This window comes from Oryzias latipes, chromosome 1, assembly GCF_053564925.1.
Source record: "Oryzias latipes strain Hd-rR chromosome 1, Olatipes_Hd-rR_3.1".
In the NCBI taxonomy this organism is placed as follows: Eukaryota; Metazoa; Chordata; class Actinopteri; order Beloniformes; family Adrianichthyidae; genus Oryzias; species Oryzias latipes.
Genome location: NC_136237.1, coordinates 34,704,408 through 34,729,834, shown reverse-complemented (window position 1 = coordinate 34,729,834; position 25,427 = coordinate 34,704,408). Strand labels below are relative to the sequence as shown.

Sequence of the window (25,427 nt, the reverse complement as noted above, 5' to 3'; positions counted from 1 at the left end):
ACACTTGTAAAAAATTCACTTTTTTAATCATGAATAGACACATTAACTCCTATGCATGCGGAACATGACACAATGAGAATATTACATATTAGGTAATTCATTGCTTAAAAGGGAGTGGGAGGAAGTGAATTCACATAATCCCACCCCTATCAGAGTAATATAAGTGATGCCGCTCTATCAAACTGCGTTTGAGTTCTTGATGTTTGTTCATGTGAGCTCTGACTCTGCCTCCTTCTGTTCAGCCAAGGACGGTGGCAGGTTTCAGAGGGACGGTCCGCTACGCTTCAGTAAACGCTCACAAAAACAAGGTCAGTGTTTGTTGATTTGAAAAACGATCTTATTTAAATGACGATGTAAAAATAAAGTGAATTCAGTGATGGGTGTGCACAAAACCACTTATCTCATTCAAAACCAACCTAACTGTTTTGCTTCCATGAATACTCTCATTAGTGCTGATGTTTTTAGGTCGCTGGTTACTCATGAAACATTATTTGCATTTGATTTGAATAAATGATATTTAGATTCATAATTGTTTCTACCTGTTATTCTATTTATGCCCCTGCAGGAAATGGGTCGCCATGACGACCTCTGGTCTCTGTTTTACATGTTGGTGGAGTTCGCTGTGGGACAGCTGCCATGGCGAAAGATCAAAGACAAGGTCAGACGGTTGCATCAGTCGCACTGCGACTTTTCCCGTGTGCATCGAAGGATTGAAGGGTGTAGAAATCAAATGATGGGTGTATGATGGATTGATGAATAGACTGGTGAATGGATTGTTTATATTTTTATAGCAGATTATGGGAGTAATGGATGCTTTTTGTAATCTGCCTCGGAAAATAGAACTCTTTTCAAATGTAAATAGGGAGTTGTCCCAGAACTGTCAAGGAACTCTATGGGGCTGTCCTCATGAGTAATGTACAGACGCAGAAGATTTTCTGAATCACAGAAACTGCATGCAGTGGGTTCATCCAGAGAAGGATTTGGTTCTTCCAAGGTTTCAAAGATGTTCATGTTTTAAAGAAACCATAGATTTGGGTATTTTTCACATTGAAAGTTTGGACACATTGGTGGATCACAAAAAACAGCAGTATGAGCTAAAAAGGAACAGCTAAGTGTTTAAATAAATGCCTCATGCTGTCATGCTCCAAAGATTATTGACGGTTCCCAAACAAAACTTGTTACAGAAGAGAAAAACTTCTTGTAACAAAAGGTTCGGTAACACTTTATATTAAGATTCCTTAACAAGCTTTGTTAACACATTAACAAGCATTATAAATGAATTTATAGGGTGTTAGTAAGACATTTATTAGTACAATAAGTCTAATAAGGTTTATTAAATTACTTAGTTAACACATTTACAAGCATTATTATTAGGATGTTTTCAAGATGCTAATGATGCATTTACTGATATTATAGGTGCTTAACAAATGTGTCAATGTTAATAAGCTTAATAAGATTTATTAACAACCTTTGTTAACAAATTAAGAAGTATTATTATTGTTTGGGGTTCTAGTAAGATATTTATTAGCATTATAGACGCTTGACACAAGCGGAAGTGTTCATAAGCTTAATAAGTTTGATTAACTAACTTAACGAATTAATAGGCTTTATTAATGTGTCAGATGCTAGTAAGATATTTATTAGCATTATGTCTTGCAAATACCTGAAAGTGTTAATAAGATTTATTAACATCTAAAGTCAGACCATTGTCTTCTAAATCCATATTACTAAACTGCTTATAAGCTTTACAAATGTATTAATTAACTTTGTTAATAGTTTATTAATTGTTTTGCAGCACCTCATCTAAAGTGTGGACAGTTCTTCTTTCTCAGGTACGACGGAGTATTAGGGCCACCAAAAAAAAAAAAATAAGTAAAATTACGACATTTTATCTCGTAAATTTACGAGAAAAAAACTCGTAAATTTACGAGAAAAAAGTCATAGATTAACAAGGAGAAAACACCGAAGTTGTCCGTTTATCGGAGCATCGCTTGAAGATGAAAGATGTGGAGCCTTTTGTGAAGCATTATTTCCAGGTTTATTATAGGTTTGAAACAAACACATTCTGAACCTTTGGCGACTCAAAATCAGATTATTGTCAGTGGAGCCGGTTTTCCGAGGTTCAGTGTCAGTAAAGCGGAGTTTCATATGTAAAATAAGGAGCTCAGAGACACGTTTGGGTGCAGAGGATCGCTGCAGCCTTTATTCTCCTTTTCATTCACAAACCCTGAAGTTCATCTGTCACCTTACGTCATGAACCTGTCATCAGATCCGAACACCAATGCGGAAGTAAACATCCCGTTATATCATCAAACAACAAAGATGAATGAAAATAGTCTATTATATTAGCATTAGAACGTTGAAAATGCCAAAAAAGTGATCCTCCTCCTCAGACGGAAGCGTCACACAAACGTAGAGATCTTGTTTTTGGTGGAGGAAGAAAGGATTGAAGTGGAAAGCTGCAGGGAAACCGATGGCTTCATCGGGCTGGAGGGACCCTGCAAACCAACCATCAATAAATAAAACTTTAATAAATTGTAAATCAAACAAATGAGCTTCCAGATATTTGGAACGTTCAAGCTCATTCAGCTCACCTGTTCAACAAAGTTTAGTCGGTCTGATCTGCTGTGGCGCGGCGTTCACCTGCTGCTCTGCATGTTCACTTCCACTTAATATCGTAAATTTACGAGTTTTTTTCTCATAAATTTACGACTTAAAATCTTGTAAAATTACGAATTTTTTCTCATAAATTTACGAGTTTTTATCTCCTAAATTTAGGAGATAAAAACTCGTAATTTTACTTTTTTTTTTTTTTTTGGTGGCTTTTTTTTTTTTTTTTTGGTGGCCCTAATACTCCGTCGTACTCAGGAGATTTCTGCTTTTACTTTTAATTTCTCTGACATTGTGATTTCTAAATAATTAAAAAGTTTTAGGCTCAATGAAAGTAACGTTTTGTCCTTTTTAAGAACAAAGAACTTTGGATAGGTCAGAAAAATAAATTAGACTGAGCCTTTTCACTTTACTTGAATTTCAAAAGTCCATATTTTCCTAACATTTTTCATTCATTTTCTAATCCTAGTTCAACCTTCCTAATTTCCTTAGTGTGTAATCATACAACAGGACCAGGTTCAGATGTCAGCATTTACACATGCATTTTTGCAATAAATACATATTATTAAATAAAAATAATATAAATATGTGTCTCCAAAAGCTTAAATCCCTTCACTGTTTATTGATGTTTCTTTTCTAGGAGCAAGTAGGTCAGATTAAGGAGCGTTTTGACCACAAGATGCTGCTCAAACACATGCCTTCAGAGTTCAGTATCTTCCTGGACCACGTCTTAGCCCTGGACTACTACACCAAACCAGATTATCAGGTATTCCCTGTGAAAGAAGCAGTCCTCTTCATAGAATGTCCACTTCTGGACACTGGATTGATGAGGCCGTTTCATTTTCTGTTCAGCTGCTGATGTCTGTGTTCGAGAACAGCATGAAAGAGCGAATCATCACTGAAAACGAGCCATTTGATTGGGAGAAAGGTGGAAGTGACGTCACGCTGTCAACCAGTGCCTCCACCCAGCCTCTGCAAAATACTCGACCCACTGCAGCCATGGTTGGGTAAGAACCGAGACAGAACCAAACAAAAGCTGAATTGGTTGTAATGTATCCACTGTTCTGAACGTATTCTGTTTCTGCAGTGCCATTGTGACCCCGGTTCCTGGAGACCCTCAGAGAGAAAACACAGATGACGTTCTTCAGGACGAACATCTCAGTGATCAGGAAAATGCTCCCCCGCCACCAACCAGCCGACCCCCTGGGGAAACATCTGCTCAGCATGCCGGAGAACCGGGGGAGGCCTGGGAGGATACAGACTTTAACCGCAACAGACTCAGGATTAGCCTGAACAAGGTGGAAACGGAAATAAAAAAAAAAGTTAAAGTGATGTCAAGGATTAGGTTTTCTGCAGTATTTATGCTTTTATCCTTGTTTTTATATAGGGGGCTCAGGAAGAGGAAGCAGGTAAAGGGGTGTGTCCACCGTCCCCGGTACGAGGAGGAGTCCCAGAGTCACCAACGGGCCAGGGACGATCTTTGCGATACCGCAGAGCAAACAGCCCAGAATCTGAGCGACTGTCTGCTGCTGAGGGCCGGGCCGATGGCTACGGACAGAGGTGGGATTTTTACTAAGAGACAGCAACCGTCCTGATTTTCAACACGAGGCAAGAGTGTCGACTTCTGTGTTGTGGTCAAAAATCAGGGACTAAATAAAAATTTCTGTTTAAGAGCATTTCAACATTTTTTATTAGAAACTTCTGTTCTTGTGTCCCTGAAAATCCCTCAGGTCTAGGATGGACATGCTGGGATCTCCATCTCGTCATGTATACTCTTCACAACCAGCTCAGATGTTGTCTGTTGACCCTGGTTGCCGTGGAGATCGTCAGGCCAGCGGGCGCCAGGAGGTGTCGGTGGCTTCTGTTGACCAGGAGGCACACAGTAACGCTTTTATCCGCTCTGTACCTCTGGCTGAGGAGGAAGACTTTGACAGCAAAGAGTGGGTGATCATCGACAAAGAGACAGAGCTGCGGGATTTTCACCCTACCACGTCAGGAACCACAGATGAAGAGCCTGAAGAGCTCCGCCCCCTGGAGGACCAGGAGGAGAGGAGGAGGCTCAGGGCTGGAGGTAGGACTTTTTTATTAGATATTTTTAAAAAAAAGCGTACTTGGTTCAAAATTGGAAATGATTGCTTTGTTTTACTAACCCCCACATTCCATTCTAATATAGGAAGAAAAAAAAAAAAAAAAAAAAAAAAAATATATATATATATATATATATATATATATATATATATATATACATACATACATACATACATACATACATACATACATACATACACACACACACACACACACACACACGCACGCACACACACACACACACACACACCCACACACACACACACACACCCACACACTCAAATGAGCATAATGTTGCAGTTCCTCAAGTGACTACAAAAGGATTGTTTAAAAAAAAAAAACGAAATTTCCAAGATGATCCCGGGTTAAACATCCACACAATTTTAACCCAGAATATATCCCCTTTTACTGAAAAACGTTTTTTGATCTATGCTCATTTTTTTATTGGAGCGGCTCAGGCAGTTGAGCAGTTCAGCCAGTGCTCCAAGGTTCGATCAAACGTCGGTGGTTCGACCCCGCTCCCCCTCAGTTAACTGTCATTGATTCATAATTGTTTCTACCTGAAGACACTTCACCCTCCCTGCCTCCAGTGTGGCTCCACCGGTGTGTGAATGTGCATTAATGTCCCGGTGATGGTCAGAGTAGGGGCGAACTGGCAGCCATGCCTCTGTCAGTCTGCCCCAGGGCAGCTGTGGCTACATCAGTAGTTACCATCACCAAGTATGAATGAGGAGTGAATGACTAATGGGCATATCGTAAGCGCTTTGAGCGTCTGGAAAAGCGCAGATAAATCTAATCCATTATTATTATTATTGAGGACCCACTTTGTGTTTTTAGATCCATGTACATGTTCATTTTCATTGTCCGACCTGGCATCTGGCTGTACAGCTCGCCATCTGTAATGTTTGGTTGCGGGTGTAAGGAGCTGCAAGCTAGCAGGAGAGCACACTTTCAGAACAAGTCACAGCAGCAAAAAATGCATAATAAAGAAGAAAAAAAACATATGTAGACATAAATTGCACTGGAAAATAAATTGCACTTTTAGGAGAAAACGCTTCTGAACAACTCTACCAAGCCTGGTATAATGTTGCGTTCACAAGGAACTCTATTGATGTGTCAAATTTAAACTCATTTCTACATGGAAGCATTGACTGTATGTTTCATGTCCAATACTGGAAGACACAGATAATGTCGATAAATCAGGTTTATTTTTTTTAAAGAGCTATACAAAAGCGTTGTCTCCATATCTAGATTTATGTAATTATTTAGTCTTTCTTTTAAGGCGATCTTTTGCCTTATAGTACAGGAGCTGCGTTTGAAGGAAGGAAGGAAAAATAAAAACAAGAATAATAATTTCTCAATGCAAATAAGAAAAATATAGATTTTAAGAAAAGAACGATCAGATTCGCCCCCATGATTTTCTTTGACGCCGCTTCTTGTTCTGTGTTGCTGTCAGTAGTAAATACTGATTCACACACCTTCAGGGCCCTTTAGCGGCTGTTAGCGAAACAACCGCTAAAGATCAACAAGTTATTAGTGGGAAAATGACTAATATATGAGCCTATTTATGTAAGAAAAATAAGTCAGATATGTCACTTTTGAGTTGAAGTTGCATCCCTGGCCAAAGTATGCAAAATAAATAAATAACTCTAAGGCGAATTTCTAATGAACTACTGCTGCACTACAGAAGCTATGCCCTACAAAACGACCTTTTTCTTTTGTGGCTAAAAACTGCATAATCATAACTAAAAGAGTATCGGGCGCTTTTAGAATAGATCACAAGATAACCCGAGTGGGTCTAAAATAGCACAAATTTCTTTTTGTCAGTGAGCCTTATTCTGAAGATCAGAAAACACCTAAAAACCTCTTAAACATTTTTTTTGGCTGACTTTCATTGCAAAACTTTCAACATTACTTTTGTCTTTATTATTAAAGTCCTGTTTGTGTTTAAATTTTCCCCCGCAGGCGCGGAGCTGGTGGTCCGTCCAAAGACGCACACCCGGGACAGTAGCCGAGGGTTGCTAACGCTAACAGAAGAGGAGGCGTCAAGAAGAAGCGGTGGGAGTCCTGCACAGTCGCCTTGTCACTCGCTGCCATCAGGACGTCCTCGTCGGAGAGAGTCAGAGCCGATCGGACCTCAGAGACCGGTAAGGGAGCAAGCCCGCCAATTTGAGCATGTGGGTGGTGAGATGAGCAGAGAGGAGGCTGTTGAACAGACTCGCTGCCTGTATCCAGCGGCAGCCACTTTGCTTCATCTCACCACCAGCAAACATGCAGCTTTAAGGACAAATCCAGCATGGTGGGAGATTTTTTTGTGTCTTTTTCAGAGATTTTTAGCTGGTTTGTAGTTGAAATATAGATGAGGAGAGTTCAAGCATTTTTTAGTAAAGTGTCACCATAAACTGAAATAAATGAACATGTCAGACTGATGAGCATTCATCACTTCACCACCGCCATGCCTGGCAGTTGGTTTTAGGTTTTTGTATAAACTGGATTATTTCATGTTTCTCTAAAGGACAATGATGAGATGTTGGTTTGTCTTTCATGTACATAAAAGTATTTTATGTATTTGACAGAGGCAATGCATGATAGTTCTGAATTGTAACCTGAGTATAATTTCTATCCTTTATCCTCAAAGATCTTATGAACAAGTGTTGATTAAGAACTTTGCTGCATCTGTGCTTCTGAACTTTTTTGATTCAAACTGAGTCGAGTCGGAGCTCTGAGGTTGTATTTAGTTTCTTTGAGCGTTTGATCTGCCTGACCTTGAGGAAATCTTGCAGAGTCTTCATTTATTGAGAGGATAGTTTGCAGTTTTTAATTTTTCCAATATATTATTCTATAGTTTCTGCATATACAACTGGTCTGAAGTGGTTCCAAAACTCTACTCACACCAAAGCAGCTACAGATACTGCTTTAGAAAAAGTGGATGTTTTTTTAATTTTTTTATTGGGGTGTTAGGGTTTCCAGTTTATGTATACAATGTTTCCCCATTTTTGATGTGATTAAAGTGCTAGCTATTGATGCCCATCCAAGCATGTATGGACATAATTTCTGATTCAGGTCTGTTTGTTTGTTTTGTTTTTGTTTGTTTGTGTTGTTGCATACAAACCTAGATAGAAAGACAAAGATGTTAGACATCCTCCATACAAACCTCAGTTTGTGTTAAGTAGGTGGCAGTATGCACTCCATGGTTTACCATCCATCAAAAACAGAAGAGCTAGTCTTATGGAGATAAAAGTGTATTTTATAATGTTCGTTTTGGTTTGGTCTGTTATTAGCAGTTTGGTTCACGGTTTAGATGTTTTTGCTGAGCTGTTTTGATCAATGTGACCAACTGTGTGACTGACGCAGAACACAGACAAGTGTCGGATTGGAGTGGTTCAGAGGGTGGCCAATAAACATATTTGAAAAAATATATATATATATACATATATATATATATATATATATATATATTTAGATACTTTTGGAGTGTTGGTATATGTAGGTTGGTTTGTGGATCTATATGCTTTCTGCTTTGGATTCCAGCATTTTAAGGGATTTTAAGTCTTGCTGTATGATAAAACGGTCTTTTATTCTCAGCTACATATAATAAACTTGCACAGTTTGGGTCCCCAAAATTGTGGTAGCTCTGTCTTGGAGTTTTTTCAGAACTTATTTGTGTTTAAATTTACCACCTTTCCATCTACTTGTTTACTGTTTGATTGACAGACCAGCCTTGCTGTATAGAAACATCAGAAGAACCCTGGTTCATGTAACCCTTGTTCTATTCTAGGCACTTTAACGTTGGGAGTTGGGTCATCTAGACCCACTAGACAGTGCTCTGAACCTTTTTTCTTCAAGGATTTGTGAACCTCACTGCTGTCCATGGATTACATGAAATCTTTCCACCTTTATCCACCTTTGTCATGGTAGGGAGAACACGTCAATGGAAGGGTGGGGTCATCTAAGATAGCACAAGGGTTAAAGTGGACCGAATGTGTGTCCAGTCTGAATGCACCCTAAATATTTTGTCGTTCTCTAGAAACTCTTTTTTTGTCTGACAGCATCTCTGATACTCTGAAACAGAATGGCAAGTTGTTGTAAAAAAAATGACCTAAACAAATAAACCAAAACTGGCTTCCACTATTGGGAACAACACTACGTCCTTTAATGTAAACAGTCAGCTATTGCTAACAACGATAGCAATGGCTCATGGTGTTTAGCAGGGTAAGGTTAAGCTGAAGCTCAAGAAAGGTTTTGGGGTTAAATTGTTTGCAACTCAGTAAACAAACAGACAGTTCCTCAAGATTTATTGACTCTTGTGCCTTTAACTTGACAAATGTTGGTGTAATTGTGCTCTCAGTGTCAATGGTCCTCTTCATTGAACAGTCTGCAGCCTCCTGCAGGTCAGAGCAGGAACTGCCTGAGTGTCCTAAATCAGTTTAGTCCTCAAAAATGGTCATAGCAGATATTTTATGTGTCCAGTAGATTTTTTTCCCATCACCTACATGACTGGCAGCTGTTTTTTTTAACAACTGAAGAGTCTGTGTGTTTGTTTTTTGCATGAATGTTGGCTTCCAAACCGAGGATACCAATGATCAGACAAGTCTTTCAGGAGGAACGTCCAATTTTCTGCTCAAAACTGCCATAATTTCACAAACAATCCTATTTGTGTGCATCTAAATAAAAGTTTTTTTTTCCTGTTTTGTTAAACTCAAACAAAAACCTTATTGAAAAAACACTTTTTGCTGCAATCTTATAAGCAAAAATTCAAAACAATATTAAGCATAAACATGACTAAAACTTAGTCTTTATTTTTATTCTTTAGTAGGTCTTAAATTTATTTTATTTATTGACCTTCTTTATATTTTATTCAAAATCTAAAATAAATTCTCAAGTTTCTAACAAACACTTTGAAAATATAGATAATTTGTCATGGAGGACCAGGCCTGACTACATAAGAATGACCAAGTTCAAATAAAACCAAACTAAGCATGAATTCATAGTTTTACAAGAAAATATAAACTGGTTTTAGGTTAGTGTTGTGTGTGACTGATTTATTTATTGTGAATTTTCATGTGAAAATGTCCTGACAGAGGTGCTCCAAAAGACGAGACTTAACCTCAACAGAAAGTGAATGTGAAACATTTCAATTTCACATTCACTTTTTTCTTTGTCTACTTTTTTTTTTCTTCAGCAGGATTTCTTCATGGGTGTGGTGATTCTTTTATCCATTTCTTTGATTTCTTTTTTTTACCTCAATTGTGAATATATGTGACCATTTGATTTCTTTTTTCATGCACTCACTGATTTATGAAGTTATGGGTCAGGTCTGGTCCTCTATTCTTGGTGGCTTCCGTTCAAAGAGATGGACTTTTTTTGGCTCTGCCTGCACTTTTTTTTCCCTCCAGTGTAAATGTCCTTTTGTTTTGTGACATTTGAGCGCGCTCCGCTTTGATTTGTGCGCCTGTTGTCCCAGTAGACCGAGCTGGTCTGCCACCAACCATCGAGGACTTCTTTTTTTTTTTTTTTTTGCTCCTCTCAAGTTCTTTTTTTCCTTCCCCCCTCCCCTTCCACTTAACTACTATTGCCTTTGCCCCCAACCTATCGCTTTAAAAGTACACAGTATGTCAAGTTTGACTCACCTGAGGAGAAAAGAGCGAGGGTGCCGTTGGGACAACACAAGAAGAAATAAAGTGATGTTTCGGGGTAAGCACAGTTTAGGAATAGTCCTTTACCTCTGTTTTCTCACTCAGTTTCTGTCCCTCCTCTTTCTTTTCTTTCTGTTCAGACGTTTCCTCCTCTTTTCCCCTCTGTTGTGTGTCTGTGTTTTGTGTGCTTGATGACTCCATCTCCTTTTTTTTTTTTACTTTTGTTTGTTTCCTTTAAGTTCCCTTATTCTTTTTGCATCTCCAGTGGTAGATTTTCCTTCTGAAATAAAAAAGTCTGCTCGTGGCTCAGTAGAATAGAGACGAAGTGTATGTGCAAGACTCGCGCTGGTGACTTCCTTAACGTGCTTCTTTGAGGAGATATTTTTCAGACGTAGGGGATACTAGTCTGAATAATTTGCCAATTTGCTAATCTGGTTCAGATGTCTTGTAGCTTCTAACTAGTGTTTGTTTTATGTAGTTGTAGATAGATTGACAGCTTTACCCAACACCCCTCGACTTCTCTCCCCGAGCTTCCCCCCTCGTGTTTGACCTATCAGATGAAGGCTTTAGATGTGTCAGAGCACCAATCAGCTCTCATGTCTAACGTCTGTCATGTAGAAAAGAGACGAGGGCAGGAAGTCAAATGTTTGTGTGGGGGCGTAGACGTAGATAAACATACATTTGATTTAGTTGTTTTCTGTCTTTAACCTGCCCCTCCCCTTTCTCTGATTGGTCTCTTTGCAGTTGGACGACAGCCGGCATCAACTACGACCCAATCAGCTGAAGAGGCTGGCCTCCTACTTCTCCTCCTCCACCCTGGAAACAGAGCAGTATCCCCACCCGGGCAGCAGCTTTATACAGAGGAGCCGCTCGGCCGAGAGCAGCCCAGCCCACATGATCGGTGCCACCGGCTCGACCCGGCGCCGGCACGCCGGCACTCTGCCGATGCCTGGCAGCCCCCGCAGCAGACACTCTGTCCTGAACACGCCGAGGGTGCATCTGCAGCAGATGCTTGCGAAACTGATGAACAAGAACAATAGCTGAGAGGACTGAGAGGCAGACTCAGTTTCATGACACACGCCTGTCTGCAGCCATGAAAACACACACACACACACACACACACACACACATACATACAGAAGCAGGGCTGGTCAGAACACCTTTGAAATCTGGAGCACAATTTGACCCCCTTTAGCTTGATTTGGTGCCTCGTCATAAACCGTAACCTGATTTTAGAGTAGGTCAGTTACCAAGAAAGAAAATAAAGGAAATTTAGTTGGTTGATCTTATTTGTGGATAAGTCCTCTACATTTACTAAGCTTGAGCTTCAACAAACACCCTAATAATAATAATAATAATAAAAAAATCTAAAAGGATTCAAAGCATCTTTGCTATCTGTGGCCAGCTCTGCATTCATAAACATAATTATGAATGTACACAAAAAACACAACAAACACAGCACACTGACAGCCAGATCACACAACAAGCCATATCAGTGGCTACACACGACACACAATCATATTCACGTAGCTCACAAACTCTTCTTCAAGCTGATGGCCAACCAGGCAGAAAAGAAGAAAATCCCTGAAGACGGAAATTTATTTCTCATGCAATAAACTCTGCAAAGCTGAAGTTGCACACGCCACAGACCTGGATCACTGGTGGAAATAATGTGAATCACAATACTTGCTTCTGTGAAGAGGAGCGTCTAACCTAGTGGGGCTGCTAACAGACTGTTAAGCTTTACAGTTTTTGTGCGAGTTTTTTTTTTCCTACCTTTTTGTTTTTGCTAAAATGAAGGAGTGATCGTCGAGGAATGCAGGTCGTCCCAGCGATCACCTTTTTTGCACCAAGACTTCTGTGTTCGAACACCTTGCCCACCGAGCAATACGCCGCTATCGCCAACTCCTCCTCCACACCACCGCACCCACGGAGATCCACATGTTTCCTGATTGTTGCTCCATTAAACATTGTCAACAAAGTGTCTGAAGGTGTAAGAGCTGATTTATCAAATGACAGCTGTAAAAAAAAACGTTGCGAGAAAAGTTGTCAGAAAGTAAAGTGCAAGTAAACTTAAGGGCCCTAATAATGAAAAAAAAAGTTATTAAAATACAATGTAGCAATATTATATTAAAAACATTAGCTAAAGAAAAGTTAAACTGGCTTTAAAAATTCATATCTACAAAAGGGATAACTATTAACATTTCATCATTTATTTGCCAATATTTATCAAATATATTCAAACATAAAAAGGTTATTTTGACAAAATGAAAGTAATAAACTAAATACCTTTAAAACACTTCTTTTTTTGAGCAAAGGTAGCGAATAGTTTTTATTTTGTTTTGTCTTTATTTCATTAAAAATTGGCAATGTTTTAAGTTATTATTAGTTGTGACAAAACTAAGTGTTGGGATATGAATGTGTTCTTTGAAAATACACAAAAACATACAGCTTATGATGCACAAAGTTGTGTGTTGGTGTTGTTGCATTTGTAGGATGAACAAATAATTAACATATGGGTTGGATATGTAGGGATCTTAAAAGATTATTTCTCTCATCTGAGGTCTTTCATACCAAAACAACAATTATTATTTTTGATTTTCTACTTCTTTTTATAGTTGCTTAACATCAAAGATCTATGCATCAGATCAACTTAAAATCTGTGTTAGGCATGCTAAATTTAGCACAACAACATGTCAGATTTTTAGGTTTTTGGATGCTTCTATTTTATAGCGATTGCCACCACAAAGTCGTAAAATGGGTTGACATTTAGTCCAATGCTGAGTGATGTTCCTCGGGAACAGAACACTAATATTTAGGAGTTGGTGGTAAAGTGCAAATCTCAGCATGCAAATTTGGGGATGCTAATGTTACAGTTTAACATTTTTTGTGTTTAACAATTCACCACACAATATGACAAACAAAGTCTGGTCACAAACATCAGTTGAGCCAGACTCAGATTGTATTGGTCTTACCTGCAACCTGCTACATCCAGTGCTGAGCAAAACAAACATTGAAGTACTTGTGCTGACATGTGAATGTTAGCATGCTAACTTTGTCATGCTAATGTTAACATTTTGGCATTTTAACAGCTTAGGAATCAAATCAGACAAAACAGAAAATTCATGTATCAAACCAATGAGAGCCTTTCAATTGAAACCATTTAAAAATAATAATAATTATGTTATTGGTCCTGTACTTTGCCTCCCCTCTATTATATTAAAAAGTTGTACATTTTGTAGGGAAGTTTACTAGAGATTGATTATTTTGAGGCAATATGAGCGTAGTAATTTTTCTACTTATAGTTGTTTCCAATTTACTTTGATTTCTCAGTATTGTACTACAGATTGAATTTACACAATATTTTTAATCAAATCGTCATACAAAGGGGTTCCCATTGTCTATCTGGGATGTTGGCATGCTGACAAAACTTGTTTCTGAATGCTCTCACTATTCAATACTTAGCGTAGTGTATAGGGCTTTCACAATTTGTTTGGTTGTCCGAATCAACATTTTTCAAAATCCAGTGCCCTAGAAATTTCCCAGAAGTCTCAGCAACAAATTAATATGCATTGATTTGGGGGAACATAGGCCACAATGCATTAAATCTTAATGATTTTTCATTGGAAAGTAAAGCATTTAAATTTCCTTTTTATAAATTGTCAAAGTTTTCATCATCAGAACACAGTGGATTAAAAAATAGTTTAGTAAAATGTTGATGTTTTCACGTCAAATGGGTGATGTCATATTTGACGATTACGAAACAAAGTTGTGAGTTGTAAAATCAAGATTTTGTGAAGAAAACGGGCTTATAGTTGATCAGGACAGGCGTCTTCTTTGTCAAGTTCTGCCATTAACACTGCTATAGAAGGCTGGTTGGAGATTTTTTATCTAACCGGTATCAACATGCAGTTAGGTGTTTTGTTTGAGTTACTGTTACATTCAGGTCTTCCAAATGGTGCAACCTTTCCATTATTCATCAGTTGGAATACAATGAAAAGGTTATTTTCATGTTGGTTTCAGTCGGAACAACTGTGAAGAGTTTTGAACTTTAGATTGCTTAGCTCTATCGTTTTAGCTCCAAACCAGCAAAGCAAAGGATGGTTGTTTTTTTGTTGTGGTTTTAAAGTGTTTTCTTGTCCAGCCAGTTAAATTTTTTTTTAATGGAATTTTTCTGAATGGTATTTTTGTACCATTGTTATTGAGCTTCCTTTTTCACAACGTTTTTTCCCTACACTTTACTGTTGCACTTTATCACTGAGTTGGCCAGACTTGGAAATCAGGCCGGGAAATGCGTTGGAACAGGTCAATTCAAATGCAAAATGTAAATGCAATAATGTTGGATATTAGTGAAGGGAAAAATAGACCTCTTAAGTATGTATCTTATGAAAATGCCTTTCTATCATTTTGAATTATTTTAGTTCCAGAACTATCAGGATCCACATTCAGAAACCTGAATTATTCTTAAATTCCATGACATTCTTTAACTCTGAGCAAAATGCAGAACAGGGTTTTGGCATTTACCTGAAAGACAATACTAAAAACAGTCTCTTCCTCTGTTGATAAATAATGACAGGCTAAACTTAAATGACAGTCAGAATATGTTCTAGAGGCATGTAATTCAAACATAGCTTGAGGGCTTTTCTAACCAGTTCAAAACAGGCTCAACCTTTTTATTGATTTTAGTTGTCAAATAAAAATGGTGGTAAATGTGAATCATGTGAAACTGACAATAAATTCCCCATAAAGAACAATAGATTCTTTGTACTTAGATGTAGTTCTTTCTCTTAGGAGATTCTTTTGCACATTGTATTCATCCTTAAAGCTTGGGTTATTGTAACACGCTTATGACTGTTTTAAAGAAGAGATTGCCCTGTTGCTTGTTTTTATCTGCAACTTAAAGGTTCTAAGCGGTGGTGAAGCTTGATAGATATTTGGTTTTATATGCTGTATTCTGGTAATGTGGGATGCTGAAGTTGTCCACACTCAGGTTTCCACTAATAATGCCTTCATCATAGAGGTACACAATCGATACCAGAAGTTTTATCATTCTAAAGAAAACTGTTGTACCACCAACATAATGTAGAGACATTGATGGCATGATTTGATTGGCTACCACAATGCTTTAAAGCTGTAGTCTGTGTACAGCCAATCCTGAAAGTTGTATAGTACACTTTGCTTTTACTATTATCCAATGGACTTCTATGAGTGGTGCAACAGTTCATAGCACAGCATCATAATCAAAGTTATATGAAAAACAATTCTTCCAGTGCTGTCAGTGATGTGGTTGCACCAAAGTCTAGGGGAACATTCTACGCACTGCTTAATCAGACAGGAAATGGCAAAGCTTTTCATGACTTAGTTTAAGATTGTTTTCACTTTGAGTAAAACAAACTGCAGACATTTTCAAGCAGTTGCAACAGCTGCTCACTAGAAAATATTTCAATTTTATTTATACAGCCCACTGTTACAACAACAGTTGTCTCAATGGACTTCATAGGGGTAGTTTCACCCAAATTGCTCAAAAAGCACAAAGAAGAAACCTGGCTAGTTCTTTGAGCACTATATATTCACAAAAGCCCTATTACTTACAAGACATTTACAACCTTCTTTACAACTTCTAATTTCTTCTTTTTTTTTTTTAACCTCAAACAGTATTTTTATTCCATCGCTCATCTTGGATGCACCAGGAGTGGACCATCACTAAAAGCACTAACTGCAAGTGAACGGCACCCTTGTTTCTAAGCAGACAGCTGTTTGCTTCTTCAGTATTTATCAGATTTTGGGGGGGATTTCTCACCTGCTGGTTGTGTCAGGAAACACACTCTGCAGACTGAATGAGCCAATGAGAATGCAACTCTTGACTTGAATCTCAAAGGCAGTTTAAATTGACATTGAACTAAAAAGTTTGCTATTGCATCGTTGGAAGTGTCACTAGTTTTGCACCTCATTGATGATGTTAAATTTTTGTTCAATTATTAGCAATTTTCTTGTTTCACAATGGAAACTGTGGCAGTACCATAGATGGGAAAAAGGATGTGGTCATGTGATTCTAATGGGTCAGATGACCACATCACATGGTTGGAACAGGTCAATTCAAAACCATTTTTGTGGCTCTGTGTTTGATATTTTGCCAGTCTGCGGTTTAAGGTTATAGCTACTTGTTAATTAAAAGGCCGCACCCCCATGGTCAATTTTAGAATCAGTGGTGAGGTGTATAAAAAGATACCCCCGGTACAGTTAGTACAGTCTAGTAGTCAAAGGGATGAAAAAGGTTTTGGTCATGGGTCAGTTAGTATTTATATTTCTTTCTGCTTTGTTTGCACGTTGCGGGGTGGTCATTTTTTGGTTCAATGTCATCTCATGTTTTAGTTTGCTATTTTTTAAATCCCTTTTCTTGATATTACTGAATCTGCAGGACCTCGAGTGTTTTTGGAAAAGAAGTATGATGTTGCCCTTGAAGATTAGATTTATGCACCCCCCTTAATGCACCCCTTAGTAGACCCTTGATTTAATGCTTCTTTGGGGAAAGACTTTGACTTCTATATTGAAAGCTAGTCTCAAAGCTAAGTCAAGTCACCAGGTAACCGCTTAGTGGACTATTACATATACAAGGGATTCTCCATCAACTTCAATGAAAACTATATAATTTCAAGTAGAAATAAACATACTTACAGCCTGGTTTTAAATCTTTTGTAACTGCTGTTGATGGGTGTAATATCCATATTGTACTGGCAGTGATTTTTCCATTTGGACCACAACACATCTTTAATTTAAATAAGGTGTTGCCATTTGACTGGACCAATTGAATAATCGGCTAAAGCATGGCCTCCCAGGGTGTGATGCAACAGCTGTAAGGCTTGTTATGTCTTTTTGCCCATTTGTGAAAATGTTGGTCTGATATAACCTACATGGTAATGGGTAGGGAAGCTTAAAAACAGGCTCAAATAATCCCAATAGAAACCAGTGGATCATGTCAATACCCAATATCCATTTGTATTTAGCTGTGGTTCCCTCTTTGCTAATGATTTAGTTAAAAAAACGAAACATTTTAGGTTTCAGTTTAAGCCTCTGATTAACCAGACTACGTATGGAGTGAGCAGTAGAACAAAAGATTGTTTTAAGTACCAAACAACTTCTCTCGTTTCTTGAAAGAATAAATTCAATTTTTCCCCTCAGTTGTGTAGAAGCAATCTCAAAGCGAAAACAGAGAAACTTCAGCTCACCCAGCATCAACCACTGCAGTTTTACCCATCTGCTTGGAGAAAAGGGTTAGCCAGAAGTTTTTGCAAATCTTAACCATCAGCTCAATCTATTTATATTAAGGACACTTTAGCTGCATTTAATGTACTGGTTTTTATGACAAATATCCATTAAAAATGAAAATCTTTTTTTTTTCTTTGTCAAAAAATTGCCAACCTTTACCTGTCATAATTTACTTGTTTGCACCGGAAGCTTGTTTTGAAAGCGTTTATTCACTGTGACACCGTAAGAAGCCACAAACTCGACTTTGGGAGCAGGTTGGAGTGGGCGGATGAGTCAACACAAACCCTAAACCAGTAGTGTTTCCTACCATGAAAGTTTGATGCTTCAACTGTGTTTCTATCAATCAAAATCCTCATCTCCAAACCTTTGTTTGTGCCTGGTCCAAATGTCACAGAAACAGAACATTGTGAGCTTTAAGAAGGTTTGGATAAGCTATCAGCATGGTCGTGGTAGTTCTGTTAAACAATCATCACTGGTGATTTTAAGGGGTTTAGTTGTTGAGATGCTGATAAAACCTGAGGCCATCCAGACATGCCTGAAAGATCTGCATGTACTATTTTTTTCTGTGCATTGAGACTGATGATTTTTTTGGCGATGGTGAGTGTAAAGAAGCTTTGTTTAGACATGGCTGCTGCTAATAAAGTAGCAGTCTTTGGTTTGCTGCTTTTTGCCTCATTTAGGCATCTGTACAAAAGTTCAAATCTGATTAAGATTCACATTTTGTGCAATGAAAGCGCATGTTGCTTTCCCAGTGTATTAAAGGGCTACATTACCTAAATATGCACTGCTTGCTGACTCATTTGGCTGGTATTTGATACATTCTCTTTCTGTTGAAGCTCATTGGGGCTCCATGCTAACAGAGAGGGTACCTGGGCTTGTTTTCATGCTGCCTCACGCTGAGTTAAGAGTGCCCTGTTTATTTTATATGCTGCGTAGAGGTAGAATACCACCACTTAGGGAATGTATGTAGTGGACTTGCTGCTAACTTTATTTTTACTGGTTAGCAAAGTGATACTGTGTAAGATTGTCACTGTTTTTGCTTTGCATTTCCTCAAAGGTAGTTAAGAGTTTGGGTTGTTCCCAGTGGGCTGTGACAGCTGGTGAATTGGCTAAAATAATCTATTGGTCTTATTTTAAATTACTCAAACGGAATGTTGCATGGTATCCTGGAGAAGTTTTGGCTGAAACTGTTGTAAGCAAACATCTCTCAGAGTTTATGCACCTGGACCATCTCATTTTTGTCAGTCACAGTTTAGTTGTCTCTCTTGGGATTATTTCTGCCAAAAACTTTGAGGGAAATAATTTCCATGCAAATTATTGTAGGTGATCAAAAGGTTCAATCTTGAGAAAACCCACCGTGTCGGGAGACTTTTTGGAATCTCCCTCAAGAATGCTGTTCTGATCGCTAACAGTCACAGCCCAGTAAGCTCCAAGCGACCCACAGCAGCGATCTCAGTGAAGAATGACAGCTGACTGTCACTTCTTTTTGCACGAGATCTACTCTTTCTATGTCCTACATTCTACTTCTGACTGTAAAGGATCACATTAGCACCGGACTGTCATTGCAAAGACACAGTGAACATAAACTTTGACAAAGTTAAATCTGAGAATGTTTGTTTTTTGTAAATAATTACACTTGAAGAGGCATTCACTGATCAGAACAGTAGACATTTGTTGACTTTAAGTCACAGGCAGTGGCTTTTACTGTTTCAATCAGTATTGTTTGAAACATGTGTACATTTTGTAGGAGAGATTCATGATGGATTACTTTATAAAATATAGAAATTTCAATTGATTGTGTAATAATTGCTATGGCAGTGTCCTTGCAATGCACTGTTACCTGTTAAGAAAATATGAAAATTGTGTATTTTTGTTCCAGAGCCGTTTTTCAGATCAGTGTGAACCTGAAGTGCAAAGATTTGCTGTTTTTTTTTGTAATCATTTTTTTTGTGTGCTAAGAAGCTTTGTCAGCCTAAAAAGTTATCACACTGAATACGTTTTGGACTAAACAAGAAATTTGATTAAAATAAAAATCATGTTTTGTCTTGTATTTATCAGATCATCAAGATGCTGTGAAAAAAATAAAATTGAATAAAGCTACAAATGATTGTGAAAGGGCCAACTTGCCCATTAGCTAAAATAAAAAAAATGAATCTAAATTTTTTTCATAGTAAGAAATGTTTTTTTTCTAACTTCTATCATAGATTTTGGGATAGAAACTCTTCCGAAAGGGATTAAACACAGTAGAATTTTAGGAATAACCTATATATAAAAGTGGCGTGTGCTTTCCCACACAGATATGTCATATTTGATATTTCAAAGGAATAACAGGGTGATATTGTACAGATACTACATCTGTAAAGAAAGCTAAAGTATCCTGTATTTAGAGATGAACATCACATCAATGCCCCATTCTTGGTAATCACACAAAATCACTCCTTGTTCCACCAATTCACAAAGGACCAGTCAGAAATTCAACCTCAAACCTCAAACTGGATCACAAAGAAAAAATAATTTCATAAAAAAAGAAAAAGATTGGTTGGTCATCACTTTTGCAATAAAGCTTCTGTTGTTGAGTGTAAAAGAACTGTTTGTTAGACACAAAGACGAGTCTTTCATTTGTACAAATAACAAAAGCATTTTTTCTACCACTAGACGGTTGTACAGTTCTGCTTGTATAATTTACAGGTATAGCATGTATTTTAAACTTTTTGTAAATCCAAACAACTGCTGTGTAAATATATACAGAATTGTAGAAAGTAATTAAGTTTGCAGTTAATCTCAAATAGCATGATGAACAGCTGGGTTTAGTAGGTATGTACAGGCTGTATGTGAAATCATTATGAAGGGAAACACTTGAAAATCACCTGATATTAGACTGCGTCCTGTCTAAAGATAAACTCTGCAATGCATTTTTTTGTGCCTTTTATATCAATGTATGTAATCTAGACAATCTTGAAAAGCTTGTGTACAACCAAAATGTCAATAAAATGATTCTAGGGGCAAATGTATCAGTCGCTAGCAGTTTTTTTGGATACGGAATTGTTGGCCCAAACAAGGCCCATGTCCACAATTCTTTAATTTTAATCAACATTTCTTAGCCCGGTACAAAACAAATCAGGTTTAGACTCTTCATAAAACTAAGGGTTGATCAAATTTCCTTAAGCTAACGTCTTACATTAGGCTACCCAGGACCCCCATGTAAAATAAATGCAATTATGTCTTGAACATTTTTAATCACTAGTGCAAAAATAATTATCTTAAAAACCCACACACATTTGTTGTCTTGGCTTTTGCATGAAATGGAGCAAGTAGCTTGGGAAACTAACTTTTAAAAACTATTAAAATCTAGGATTTGGAATGTGAACATGTTATTTAACATTTCTTCAAAATCTTTGATTAACTTTATAAAGACAACAAGTAAAAACACAAACAAGAAAAAACAAGGTGTATGCTCATAATCCTTTAATTGCCAACAAAGTCATCTAAAAGTAGCAGATAAAACCAAATAAAATATTTGGCAAGCAAGCTTTAAGTACAGAGATTTGGTCATTAGCTAAACCGCTGCCAATGCCAAACTGTTTATATGTTGCTATGTAAACAGAGGGTAGTAGGTGTCTGCTCCAAAGCTTAGCATGACATTTTGACTGATATGGATGGGGCCTATGTGATAAAACAGCATCAAACTGGTGTTCTTTTAAACCTAGTTGTGGCATTTCTGAAGTACCATATCCACAATGAAGGCCAAATTCCAAACAGAGGGGTACATCAGGGACAGACCTCAAACTGAAGAGACGGCTTATTTACCTTGCACTACGGTACAAAGGTTGTCTGTTACATACTGGCAGTTATGGTTTGAGGTTGAAATGACCCACTATTCTCTGCCCAGACAACCTAGAACACACTGCACAAAGACAGTCACTTTGTAGAGAGATCCTGAGATAAGATTCTGCAACCAGAAACAGTCCCATGTCTTTACAGTCTGGGATAGATCTAAATTATTCAGGATGACTATGCCTGCCCCCACAGAGCAGGTTTATTAGAGACTACCTCCAGACTGGAATGGAGAGGATGGAATGGCCTGCCAGCAGTCAGCTCAACCTCATTGAATCCTTGAGGAATAAGCTTGGTTCATCTGTTTTTATCAGATCGACCAACACCAACACGTTGCCTGGCTTTATAACAAAAAAATGATGGCTGAGGAATGGGATGCCATTCCACAGCAGTGGGACCTGCATGAGTAGAAGATACCAAGCTATTCTAGCTTTGGATGGTTCTTTTACACTGTTTAGGCCACTTTTTGTTAAACAAATAAACAGTTAAATCGCCAATATGTCTTCTTTTTTGAATACAATTATCCGATTCACAAAACACCAAACAGGAGTCATTGGTTATATTTCCTCAAAGAGTCAATAAATGTGCGTCATTGGTCAATTGGTGAGTCTAAATTGCCCCTTTGTGTGTATGAGAGAGTGTGAGGTTGTGTGTCTCTGTGGCCCTGTAATGGACTGGCGAACTGTCCTGGTGAATGTTGCCTTTACCTGACAGTTGCTAGGATAGGCTTTGGAACCGCGTCCTCATATTTGTTCTGCTGCTCACCCCAAAAACAAATATTCCTTATGTCTTTTTATACATTTTGTGGACAGTATGATAAGTCTAGTAGCTTAATCTATGTATTTTATTCAATGGTGTCTTTCTGCAAAGTTGCATAAAGGTTTCTCAAGGCTACTCTTTAGTAAACGGGTGTTATTGTATTGTTTTACAGATGTTGTCACCCATGGAGGAGAGCACACCTTCCCCGCCCTCTCCAGACTATCGAACAAAGGGCCAAGATGATGAAAAGGAGCATTTCCACATCCTTCCTCAGCTGCAAGCCAAGAGAGCTGATTTCCTTACCGTCATGTTGACTGGTACCTTGCCTCAGCGTCGGAGCTTTGCTACCCCAGACGAGGAGGTCCTAGAACCTCTTGGGCCAAAGGAAGACGATGTTACAAAAAGCGAGTCCAACAGTGAGGCCAGTCAGAAAAGCACTGAACGTAGTCAAGAAGCTGCACCATCAACCCTCATGGCTGAGGACCAGAGGGTCCAGAGAGAGCATGCCTCAGCTGCTGATGCAGATCCAGATCTGGAGGATGCATCCAAAACTCTTGTTCTTTTCTCACCTGGGGACACTCGCAAGTCTCCCTCAGGTGGAGATCATGGTTTGGATGCTGAGTTAGCTACACCCTCTGGTTTAATTTCCGGTAATGACCGCCTCCTCGTAGGAGAGATTGTTCAACCTGAAGCTTCTGAGACTGGTCGTTTGTCTCCAGCTCTCAGGTCAGATCTGCGACCCTCAACTCCCATTGCTCCTGCTTCACCTCCTTTCACCAAAGTTGAGCGCACTTTTATCCATATTGCAGAGACATCACACCACAATATCATGTCTTCCAATGGTCATTCTGCCAAGGACAGTGACCGGGAAGTACTTTCTATCACAAAAGATATGGTTGTTAAAGTTGATGTCTCTGAGCAGGAGGGAGAGCCAGAGATACAAGAGCCTTCAGATGAACCTGGGACAAACAAGCAACTTAAAACTAAAAATGATTCATCACCTGTCATGCCATCGTCCTCAGAGACCCTCCAGAAAGTCATATCACCAGTTCATGAACATAAAGGTCCATCGCCGGAACCAGGGAAACAGCCATCACCCTATGATGAAGCTTCAAAGCTTCCGACCGCTGGATCAGATTTACCGGCTACCTTAAAGCCAAGAATCCGAAGCCGAATCCCAATACTTATTTCAGAAGAGGAGTCAGGCTCTGAACAGTCTTCTTCTCTCTCAGCTCGAGCTCGGCTTCAGCAGCGAGCCAGACAGCTGGACTTGGCTCGTGTGCTGGTCCAGAAGCAACAGAATCGCTGGACGAGGAGAAGGATGCAGTCTGGAACATCATCGTCCTTGTCCTCTGGGGAGGATGAGCGCCGGAGGGCGTCGGAAACTTTATCCACCGCTGGGTCAGAGGAGGATATCCATACCTCGGATGAGTCCAGAAAGAGCATCCGTCTCCAACCGACTGAAGAGCAGGGCTCCAAGGAGTGCAGGAGCAGGATTCCCAGGCCTATGACTCCCATAAAAAGACCCTCAGGGGGGTTTGCTTCTGCTACTCCTTCACCTTTGTCCATGTCAGACAACAGCCGTACCAAAGGAGCATCACCCGTCATTAATGGGTGGGCTTTCTCTCTTTCATATTTATATATATAATTTAACTTTGAAGAGTTTAATTTTGTCTCAGATAATTTTTTTTTCTTGTCCACAGAAACCAGAAAATTGGATTGAGCACTCTCGCCACACAACCGAAATCTAAGCCCATCGCCACCAGATCCTCATCCTCGTGTCCCCGTCCATCAACAGACTCTGTCCCACCTGGCAGTCCTCGAATGCCCCTACGTGTTCTGGTTGGAACCCGACGCAGCCTTAGTTCAACCCATTGCAGGACTGACAGCCCCTCTCCTCAAAGAGCATGCCCAACCAGGCAGCCCCTTTCAGTTCGAGCCCCAACTGTCCCCATGCTACCACCCAGGACTACATCAACAATGCGGCGCAGCGCCTCCCAGGAAGCAACTACTCAATCCTCTACGTCCATGCCCACCAGGACCAGGCCAAAACCACCGGCTGTAACTAAAGGGAAACTGAACACCAGGGAAAAAGTGGTACCTGCTAGATAATACAAAGAGTCTCATATCTGAAACGTGTATAATCAGTTACTGGACAAGCTACGCCTCAAGACTTTTCACCTGATTCCATGATAAACTGTGATGCCACAACAATGTTTTTCAATTAATTTATTGTACACAAACATATTTTCTCTGTCGAAGGACTGCAAATATTACTGTCTTAATGGGCTTCCAGTCATCCTGATTAACTGTGCAGGAGTGTTGCTGCAATGGTGCTACAGATATGTCTGCTGCTCCCTGGTCAATCCCTGGTTTAACTGCTTCCGCCAGCTGAAAGTCTTGGCCTCCAACAAGTCCTTTTTCCAGATAAAGCACCTAGCACTGTACTCTTTACACAGCTCTTTTCCACTTCTATCAACGTTACTCTGCTTGGTTCACACTGCATGGTAATGTAATAAAAAAAAAAATTAAACAGACTACAAAATTAAATTATTTGATGTGTTTTTCCCTGCTGATTGGCCGTCAAAAGATTTGATTCGTCTGAATGCCCAACTATATTATTAAGACGTTACCAGCTGCATCCTTTACAGCCTTGGATTTAGAGAAGAGTATAATATGAAAAGTGAATATACTGCTCAGCCACTTGCCTCCTCCTCATGGTGTCAGTGGGCATGCTTTAATCCTTATTTTGTTAATGCTTTGAATTGTACATACCTGAATCCTTTCCCATAAAGACATCTTTATTTTTGAACTTCCCAAGCAAACTGTAAATCGAGTCTGTAGTTTCTTTTTTTCTTTTGATGTATTGGCCCGATGCCTTTCTCTTCTTCTTTTGTACGCATGATAAAAAACAGGGTTAACCATGAAAGGAAATGATACCTGCTTGGATCTGATGCAAAGTTATGCTTTATCCTAGTATGGCGTCCCTGAGCATTGAGCTGTGAAGTAAAGTCTTGGTCCTATATTGAAGTACCCTGTCATTATTTCATTTTATTTATTTTTTTATTAAAAAAAAAATCCCAGGATCTTTTGACTTAAAGCTTTGACTTCATTTGGGTTACTTGATGTCAAAATTAACTGGAGCCAGATTACTTCACCAATTAGCCAAAAATAAAGACAGAAATAAACTTCAGCTCAGTTTGTAAAAAAAAACAAAAAAAGGACTTTGAAGCT

The 25,427-nt window shown here is 38.8% G+C and overlaps 1 protein-coding gene across 7 annotated transcripts in view; it reads left to right on the top strand.

Moving 5' to 3' along the window:
* Positions 1–25,218, top strand: part of ttbk1a (tau tubulin kinase 1a) — a 48,673-nt gene extending 23,455 nt beyond the window's left edge. For 5 of the 7 annotated variants that reach the window (XM_023955252.2, XM_078954130.1, XM_023955250.2 and 2 more), the window contains 10 exons: positions 243–308; positions 566–658; positions 3,251–3,376; positions 3,463–3,617; positions 3,698–3,908; positions 3,998–4,170; positions 4,341–4,681; positions 6,664–6,845; positions 22,366–23,807; positions 23,897–25,218. In XM_023955252.2, coding sequence (XP_023811020.1) covers positions 243–308; positions 566–658; positions 3,251–3,376; positions 3,463–3,617; positions 3,698–3,908; positions 3,998–4,170; positions 4,341–4,681; positions 6,664–6,845; positions 22,366–23,807; positions 23,897–24,305 — 3,198 coding nt within the window. In that variant the 3' untranslated portion in view covers positions 24,306–25,218. Of the gene's footprint in view, positions 1–242; positions 309–565; positions 659–3,250; positions 3,377–3,462; positions 3,618–3,697; positions 3,909–3,997; positions 4,171–4,340; positions 4,682–6,663; positions 6,846–11,078; positions 12,435–22,365; positions 23,808–23,896 lie in introns of those variants that run through there. The other 2 variants (XM_023955254.2, XM_078954133.1) reach the window with 1 other exon arrangement.
* Positions 25,219–25,427: the final 209 nt, after the last annotated feature.